The sequence below is a fragment of the Lygodium microphyllum genome, chromosome 23 (genome assembly GCF_053477565.2).
Source record: "Lygodium microphyllum isolate KBCC chromosome 23, Lygodium_microphyllum_v1.1.10, whole genome shotgun sequence".
In the NCBI taxonomy this organism is placed as follows: domain Eukaryota; kingdom Viridiplantae; phylum Streptophyta; class Polypodiopsida; order Schizaeales; family Lygodiaceae; genus Lygodium; species Lygodium microphyllum.
The window spans coordinates 137,698,486-137,708,180 of record NC_141157.1 but is presented as its reverse complement, the minus strand read 5'-3'; the positions used below and the strand labels follow the sequence as shown (position 1 = coordinate 137,708,180).

Genomic DNA, 9,695 nt, shown 5'->3' with positions numbered 1-9,695 from the left:
TGATTTTTCATTTGCCTTGGCTATGGAAAAGGATATGTATTGCTCAACCTTCTTATTTGCTCCTATGATGTCATAATCTTTCAAAATGCAAGTAAAGTTGGCAACATTTTGGGACAAGGCCTTGACTCATGCACCCAAATCATTTCAAGAGCATTATCATTTTGTCCATGCTCATCATATTCAATGATTATTGCAGTCATCCAAGAGACTATATCCTATGATGGAAGCTCATCCAAGCACTCCACACGTAATTTAAATGCACATAAATATAGTGCCTAGCACAATATTATGGTTTGCATTAGCCCTTTCTTACAATATAGAGCAAACAAGAGACTAGACAAAGCCACTAGCCTAGAGTCAAGTGAATATAATAATATTCTTTTGATTCTGCTTTAAAGAAAATGTTTCCTCAGTTGATCTCTTCACTTGAATCAATCACAACTATCATCATATAACTATTCAGATAGTGCAGCATACTAGCAATCAAGAATAACTTCTTACCAATAACTAGAGATTTCTACAAAATTCATGGATGTTGCTTACCTATACAAAAGATGGATCTTTGCAGTGTCATTGCTTGTCAGTTGTAACAGCAACTTTGCTACAGTATGTATCTCTTTGCCCTTCTCTAGTGCCCCTATGATGTTGCAAGCTTTGAAAAAAGAGATTATTACATTTGTGGAGAGGTTCTCCACTCAAAGAATTTCAAAGCATCATTCCAATGTGCCATCCTTAGCCCGAACCAGTGAGATTAAGGACACCATCAAGGTGGGGAAGCTGAGAATGATAAAATTTGATTTGATCTATACATTGTAGGAGGTTGCATTTTCACGATACTACAACCTCATTCATTATCATAACCTTCATTAGCATACTGTTCATCTTCCAAAGACACCCCACTTCCTGTTTTCAATGTACAGGCTGCCTTGTTGCCATTTCCTTCAATCAGTCTAATCCAAACTCTAGATTTGTGTTTGCAGCTATTGATTGCATCCAAAGGTTGTTTGCTACGATTTGTAATCACAAATACGATCATCATCCCCACCTCCATTAAGACATCCCTATACAGCATTCAAGTGAAAGCAAGGCAACTTTTGTGAGACAAATTTTCTCTATGTAGTGCAGTTATGGTTTTTTTCAAGAAAAAATATATCTTCTAGCCATGGCAGCACACAAGAGTCCCAATGAGAAAAGGGGCAAGCATAGGCCTATAGTATCTTTTGAAACCAAAAGTTAGTCAATAAATTTGTTAACTTTTCTAATCTCACAGTGTACAAGCCTTCAGGTACAATAACAGTCTTGACAAGGTATGAGATGATGTTCAAGCATTGGAGACATCAATATTAATCTCCTCTTTCTATATGTAGAATGTGGAGGTCTTTGAAAAGTAATATTTGTAAACTTGATAACAATATCTCAAGGATGGATAGAGCTTCAAGCTTATGCATGGGGTGATGTTTGATAAGTGCCATGGATAATGTCTTAATCATGATGGCTCATAATGTTTGCATATACATGATGGCTCATTGGACCGTATTAGGGTACAAGTACTTAGGTGGCATCCTCTCAGAGTGGTTGGATAAATTGTATTTGGAGGACTTGGGTAGTAAGTATTTAATACATTTCTTGAAGTCTAAGATTTGTTACATTAGATTAAATGCATAGTGGAAATTAGATGTTAGTGATTTGAGATTTTTGTGCATTGCATTGAGTTTTGAGTTTTCCTTTCTTATGAGTTTTGGGGCCATTATTTTGTGAGGTTGAATGTTGACATTCTTTTAAGTGATTGGTTATTGCATCTCCATTGTGACTCCTTTGTATCAACATCCAAAATATGTGCTTGGCCATACTAAAAGTCATGGATTCTGTTTAAGAAATTATGGAAGCATTGTTTCATGTCAAGAACTTAAGTCAGAGCACCACAAATAGATTGCGAGGAGCCAAGAAGAGGAATTTTTAGAGTTGCTTGAAGAGTGGGAGAAGAGGGACATCAAGGCTTTTACTACCTTTCTAATGAGCCTTACTTCAAACGTATCCTCCATTTTTCATTAGCCTTATATCAAAGATAAACCCCCATTGTCCAATGTTTCAAATATCTTGTGAGTTTTGGGTAGAATATTAACAATAGCTTCATGAATGGACTTCATCTTTTTGTGCCCTTACTTCTCAAACTCAACTTTACAACCTACTATACACAAGTGATGAAATGGCCCAAACCGCCTTGGCCTTAGTGCCTTGGTAAAAGTGATCTATGTATTTAAGATTGATTATCATTTCCAAATGTTGGTGCTTTAAAACTTCATCAATGCAAATGCAAGGGAAGCTATAGGGGATACCAACCGCTAATGCCTTCCTAGTGAAGTAAGGAAAGAAGAATAAGAACCAATATTGGGTTCATGGCAAGAAGGAATCTCACTAAAGATTGTTTTTAGAAGAAAACCCAACATATAGGAGATTCAACTATAACTACTGAGACAAAGCCTTTGATCCAGGGAGAGGTGGCCAAATGTGGCCACCCATCTAAGAGCTTCTTCTCTAACCTCATGGTGACAACTTCCTAGTTTATTTGATCAATGGGAGGATTACATGAAGTGATATTTCAAGAGGAGGAATTGTGCCTTCCTAGGAAATATTAGACTATTCACATTGAGGATTGTGGTACTTATTGGGTGTAGTTTTGTTTCACATTCTTCAATGAATCCATTGCTACATTTTGGGAGGTGATTTGTGAGTCTAGTCCTCAATGTGATTAGCAACTTGGATTGGCTTTTTCTTCTATATTGAGTGCTCTTTCAAATGTTATGTATGATTGATGAGAATAGGATGGCCTTCATGGACTTTGAGCAACTCTTACTTGAACTACTCTGGACATTGGTAAGCGACCATATGTGTGAAGTTGTTTCTTCATCCCATGCTTTGACTTGAGGAGCCTTTTGTGTGCTATCCCTCATGAACATCTAGTCTATGCATAGGACTGTGACAACCATGAACCTAGCATTTTGTTGAAGTCTTTTAATCATTTTAACATTTGTTTACTCATAACATTTATCGAGCATCAAGAGAGGAGGTGTTAAAAGTTTGTATATTGCTTTATAAATTTTGGATTGATTAACCCAAATCATGTCAATGTCTAAGGACATATTGCCCACTTCACCTGCGATCAAGTTTGATTCGGGCTAAGTCATTTGGGATATCAAGGTATCACTTTAGAAAATGTGAGAATAATCAAAACCCCAAGATAGATAGGCTAGTTCCTCAAGGCATATGTGTTCTAAGGTATGCATAAGAACTTATGGATGCAAGTGATCAATGCAAAAGTCTAATTTTTGCAACATGGAATGCAACACATTTTAGTACATTTAACATATTTCTTTGGAGGCTAGTTGTGTTGAAGTTTCCCATAGAGATAAACTAAGTAAGCATATGTATCTTTTATAACATTGTACATTGTGCAAGGTTGAAAAAGAGAATTCTGATTGGTTTCTATTGTATATAGGTGTTGATCTAGGTCAAATGATGGTAAATGTTAAATAGTTGATCAATATAATTTACGATTTTTTTTTTTACAAAGGATCGTAAAAAAGTTGGAGATGTAATGTTATATTAAGTGTGCATGAAATGAATTAAAGAGGTCCATGTAATTAGCATAGGACTAAGTGACTACTTACTTTAAAGCCTAATTTATATGGCAACCATTCCCCTGATAGTGCTAGAAAAAAAAGTAAGCAAAATGTACTATCTTGATATGGTCATCTATAGTTCCCTAGTATAAGATGTGGGGAATGGAATTTCCTAGTTGTGTGGTTTATAATTCCCTACTCTATAATATGTGGGGAATATAATTCCCTAGCTGTATAACCTGTAATTTCCTAGTATAAAATGTGGAGAATGGAATTCCCTAGTTGTATGTAGGGAATTTATATAAGCATACCTAAGATTTCCTACTATGAGATGTGGGGAATGTGATTCCCTAGTTATATGTAGGGAATGCATTTAGACGTACTTAGGAAATATTAGAGAATTTCCTACATTTCATAGGTTTTCCTACATAGGAAATCTTCAAAAGCTCCTTGTGCGCTTGTTCCACTGGACGTGTGTAGAAACTCAAGTGTGAAATCTTGGTGGCTTTGAAAGGTCTCCGTGTAGCTAAAAGACATTTTAGGGTTTTCTATAACAGCCTCTCTAAGGTGTGAGGTCTTTCTTTTTGGTTGTGACCTTGCAGACGACTCCCTCGTATGGCAATGTACATATTAGTTTATTATTTCATTAATATTAATCATTCTGTACTATTCAAAAGTAAATTATCTCTGTATTGACGTTAATTTGGTTTACTTTTCAAGATAGATTACAAATTCCACACTTTTTGTGCCTCCTAAAATAAGCTGAATGTGGCATTTCACTGGGATCATTCTGGGGGGAATATTGGCACGTCTGCTCAGGGTGCCCCTATTGCCTATCTCGCATTATCATACTGAAATCGTAGTCGCACCCGAACGCAAATGTTTGAGCAATGTTGAAGAGTCTCCGCCTTCAAAATGGCAAGAACGGGCAATATTATTGACCGAGTCAAATGTTACGCTTGGTAGCAAAGCCAAAGGTACTGTTGTTCAATGAAATGAAGACGTGGAACTGGTTACTGACCACTCCCAAGTTCCAAAAATTCCAGGAGCCTAAATAATAGAATTGACATTAAAGTATAACAGAAACCAATTCTAAAAAACGATTATCATAGCACGCGATTGAGATTGAGGATCTGAATTTCTTTTCCCAGCATAAGATGTTAACTTTTCCTAATGTGGTCTTCACTTCGTGGAATAGTGGCGATTTAAAGTACATATGGTTCGTGTTAACTTTCTCGATTCACGTAGAATAGCATTAACTAAGCCTCTACAGTAAGCACTAAACACAATGAAAAACAATCAAAATAATGGGAAATTATGATTGGTGGGAGGCTAATATAACTGCTGTAAAGGGTGCCCGTGACTTTGCAGGCAAAAGCCGAGTACAATGACGTTTGAGTTGGTATATGTTCTTGCAGTTGACAGGGCTTCACAAGACAGGGACATGCGGAATCGCAACAAATGTATATCAGTGAGAAAGAGAGAGAGAGAAGGATTCACAAGACAGGGACACGCAAAACGGCAACAAATGTGTGTGTAAGACAGAAAGACACACACAACTATGGGGTTGAGACAGAGACAGAGGAAGAATTCAGGAATTTCGAAATGGAAGTTTTTCAAACATGCACTTTTCCCCTTCAAATATTCGCAAAAACGATTTCCGATAACACCATACTGTAGAGCGTTCACGAAAAAAGAGGTTTGCTTTGCCATAAAACAATTTGCAAGTATTTTAAAGATAAGAACTCTAAATTTAAAGGAAATAGTTTGAAAACTTGAACTTTATAAGTGCTTAGTCAAAAGACAAACGTTTAGAAGCTTTTACCATCCATCATCTGTATAATTTTCTCTCTTTAAAATATGATCTTCAAGCTTCCTTTAAAAAAAACAAAAGACAAAAGTGAATTATATATATATAACCATGTATTTTGATTTTAAAAATCCCTCCAAATTTTCTTTGACCTAAAGTCTACTGTAGCCTCTAACAAACGATTAAGCCAGCCAGGACCCAGGTTGTTTGTTGCTCATACTTAATTTCAACTAACACAATCTATATTATCTCATAAGCAAAGGAAATGTCCAATGTCAATTTGACCATTCGGCGCACATAATATAACTCGATGACTTTCCATCACCACCGTACTCGCCTTGATATTTGAGATTACAAAGAAAACTGATTAAACAAACATGTAATATGCGCTAGACGCGTGCTGTTGATTGCCAGTACCTGCTGCCTCATATATAATTCAACTTTTCTTCTAGGCTCTAGGCCATGATCATTGGAAGGCGAGTAGGACTTTTCTTTTCTTTCATCAATCTCATTGAATTAACTCGGAGGACGTAATATAATCTACAGCTACATATAGAGCAACAATTCGGTAGTACCTACTACCTACCAGTTCATAGCTGCAGCTATTAACACGAAGTTAATTCATGAAGAAAGTCTCAAAAAGCAACCGTGCTCGAGACCTTACTGCGGTCATCCGCAGACGCCCAAATCGAGTTATTTTAGCTAATAGAGTAAAGTCCTACTAATTAATTTAGGATGTATGGTCGACAGCTATAAGGCTGGCGTAGAGAAATGTTATCTCCATATCATCGTCAAAAAGAATATAATCTACAATGATCTGATCAATCGAAGAAAGTACGTAATCAGCGTCTAGTCCCAGGCCGTGAGTTGCTGATGGGATTAGGGCCTGAAGGTACTTCATGCAATATTGAGTGCCTGTAGATTAATCCAGCTCCTCCAATTGATGCAGGCGCAGCAGCACCGGCAGTACTACTGATGCTGCGTCTAGTGGTTTTGATTCGTGACTTTGTATGAGGAAATGACTTCTCCACTTCTGCCTGCAACAACAGAATTTACTCGAAACTAAGACGGCCAAGCAATTTACTTAGCTTTTGCGTCCTGTTTCTACTTGAAAGTTTGAGGCATGTTACCTTATAAGTCTGCGCGAGCAGTTCTTCAGGCAAGTTGTTTATGTGAACTGACGTCCAAGTACTAGCTGGATCAGTCCTTCCTGAGAGAAACACAGTAATATCCTATTTATGATTGGCCGAAGATGCAATAGAATCCAGTATCAGCAGCTAAATTTATTTGCTTCCAGTAGTCTATAGACAGCAGCAATGATTCAGCACCGAATGAAGCCTAAATTCTGAATTTCCCGATGATCGATACATATATGGGGTAAGAAAATATTCGCGTCTCAGTTGAACATCGTATTAAGCATTTCTATGAACAGATAATCCCATCTTATTTGTACCTGTGGGGACGTACATGACGTGCCGATGCCGATTCTCATCAGACCTGCACTCTGCAAAATGCGTATTTGTAGCGACTAATGGCGTGATTAGTAGTGCGACGAATAGTGGCAAGTAGTTGCAGCTCAAGTACTGACTGCAGTCATTGTACTTAATCCTGCTCCGCCTTCCCGACTTGAACTCGAATCTCGAAGTCATGCTATGATTAATACAAAAGAGCTGGATGCACGCAGGACTCCACAGTAGAAAACGTGCTCATTTAGCTGCAATCGATAGCAGCCAGCCAAGAAGGCACGTATGGGAATGCCAATAGTATGCTGCACCGACTGCGAGAATAAAGGCTCTTGTGAAGATCTTGTGAGAGGGGCTATTATAAGATGCAAGAGTGTTTATTTGACGTAGGGCAAGTACAGAGAATCGGGTGTGTAAGTCATAGGAGATTTGTTCGAGAGACGAATCAGTAGCAAGCAGCTTAATTATGGCCGAGTGTGATTGAGTAGCAAGCGTAATTAGTATGGATCACAGGAGAGATTTAGTTTGTGACAATGCAAGGTGAGCTATATATTATAGATATTGCCATACTGGGCTTTATTGTCTAGCTGTTAATTTTGCACTGCAAGGCCGACTGTCATATTATACTGGCATAGTGCATAGCCTGCTGTAACAACGACGTGTATGAGAAGTCGATAATCGGCGGGGAGATCTGGTGTTAATAAGGATGGGGATATTTAAACCTGTAAAGGGAAGGGGTACGGGGGATAGGAAGAGGGGGCATAGTAAACTGTAAATCCGAGAGAGAGAGAGAGAGAGAGAGAGAGAGAGTCGTACAAATGTGGCTGTTCTAGGTGAGGACTCAGGAGAAGGAACGAGCCTGCTCCAATCTGTACAAACAATCCCTCTGCTAGACGACAAGATGACCTCAGTATTAAAAAGGAAGTAAGAGAAGGAGCAGAAGAAGAGGAAGAAGGGAGAAGAAGCGGCACTGGCTGTGGTAAAAAAGGGTCTGTGGTTATTGTATATGTGAGCATCAGCGCCGACTCATGAGAAAATTATAGTCATGGCCATTCTGAGGCGCACCAGACACATGTCGTTATCGGGTTTTAGGCCATACTGTGTTCTATACAGTGATACCTACACTGATCACAGTGTACTGGTCACACTCTATATTTCTTAATACACGCAGCCATTGTAATATAATCAGTTTTATATATAACTTGAGGAGGAGAAGAATAGTGCAGTAGCCCATATAGTGGTACTGATTGTTTGTTTGTTAGGCGGTCAGGCTGGACGTGATGAGGAAAGAAACTTATTGACTATTCATTTGGAATGCCAAATTCCCAATGGAGCCGGATGATGTTGTTTGTGTGTGTGTGTCTATTGTTATTGGTTGCTAGCTATAGACTACGGTACAACTCAGAAGTCAACCTCCAATGCTAGAATATAGATACAAAGATAGATATCAAAGACGGTTGTGCACGTCTTCTCGACAGCTAGGGAGGTAACGAAGACACACACACACATACTCTCTCTCTCTCTCTCTGTCTCTGCCTTGCTGCTGACGGCAAATTTTAATATGCATCTGTAGCAACACGGTTACTTTACAAGATGTTGCGCAACATGTCTCTTAGTATACGACTTATAAAAATTCTCCTCCATTAATGTGATTGAGCTCCGGACTGCAAGAGATTTTAGCCTTCGTGCCATAGGATCTTAATACTTGAATTTTCGCATATAAGATTATGGTCGATCTATACAAAACTCGCGACCACTATTGGCCACATCCATATGCTACCTACTGCCGAGCCTTGTTGTTTGTGCCTTGCTTTAGAGTTCATGTAAGTGTTTCATCATCTGTCAGGTATGTTTAGGTACGAACACGGGAGGTGATTTGCTGATTGGGTTATAATCGCGAGGGTCAACCCACATCAATGATGAGCTCTATAATTTCACATACGCTGTGTTTCTGTATATGAGAGAGAGAGAGACAGAGAGTCGACATAATAGTAGATCCAGCGTTATAAGGACGCGAGATAGAAGGCGGCCGGCATGGCGACTGGAAGGGGCCTGCATGTCAGTCCTGTCCCCATGCAAACAAACTCAATCTGCATCGTACATTTGTATGTAGGAAGATATGTAAGATGATCATGCGTTCAAAATTCACACCGCTGGAGCATGACTCATGGAGAAAGAAAGCATTACTTATAGTCGTCTAATAATCAATATCCATTCAAAAAAACCACTAGCCAGTCATGCCGATTATCGCACTTTGCACACGATGTGAATGATTACGAAGCTCCCGAGGTTATGCCTCACTCACTTCGTATTTTTTCAAGCATTTTTTCCCCTAAACGATTACTTTTCAAAACTTGTTTATTCCTCCAACCTCCCAGAGTCCCTCCTCCTTTATCCTCTTTGCCTCTGTATCACTCTCTTTTTCCTCCAACCTCCGTGAGTCCCTCCTCCTTTATCCTCTTTGCCTCTCTATCACTCTCTTTTTCCTTCTTTCGCTCTCTAAACACCTTGTTAGCAATACCCCAAATTTTGAACAAACTTCTTACAATATATAAACAACACAATACCCTCTCTCTCTCTCTCTCTCTCTCTCTCTCTCTCTCTCTCATTCTTTCTCACAACATAATGCATGTTTGCAAGCGAAAAGTAAAAGCATTGAGGAACCATAATGTAAGCATACGTATCAAAGTGTCTATAAAGCAAGGATATATAGTTTACACATCTCCCCTCCCTCTCTCTACATCTCTCTTATAACACATTCCTTACTAACTTTATCTTACAAATTTGTAGCTTGCTTCTTAT

At 38.6% G+C, this 9,695-nt stretch overlaps 1 protein-coding gene across 1 annotated transcript; it reads right to left on the bottom strand.

Annotated features, from left to right (window-relative positions):
- Positions 1-5,919: 5,919 nt before the first annotated feature.
- On the bottom strand, positions 5,920-7,719 carry LOC148016794 (uncharacterized). The gene is made up of 3 exons (XM_087664407.1): positions 6,884-7,719; positions 6,561-6,640; positions 5,920-6,467 (listed from the first exon to the last, which is right to left on the bottom strand). Exons 1-3 carry the CDS (start codon positions 7,077-7,079, stop codon positions 6,273-6,275), a joined length of 471 nt encoding a protein of 156 aa, XP_087520533.1. The 5' UTR covers positions 7,080-7,719; the 3' UTR covers positions 5,920-6,272.
- Positions 7,720-9,695: the final 1,976 nt, after the last annotated feature.

What these genes read in the sequence shown, in the direction of transcription:
- LOC148016794 (XM_087664407.1), bottom strand. Translation starts at nt 7,079, where the DNA reads ATGACTTCGAGATTCGAGTTCAAGTCGGGAAGGCGGAGCAGGATTAAG. An exon ending in CGTCATGTACGTCCCCACAG is followed by an intron (nt 6,641 to 6,883) that starts GTACAAATAAGA and finishes TGTTTCTCTCAG; the next exon opens with GAAGGACTGATCCAGCTAGT. An exon ending in TGCTCGCGCAGACTTATAAG is followed by an intron (nt 6,468 to 6,560) that starts GTAACATGCCTC and finishes CTGTTGTTGCAG; the next exon opens with GCAGAAGTGGAGAAGTCATT.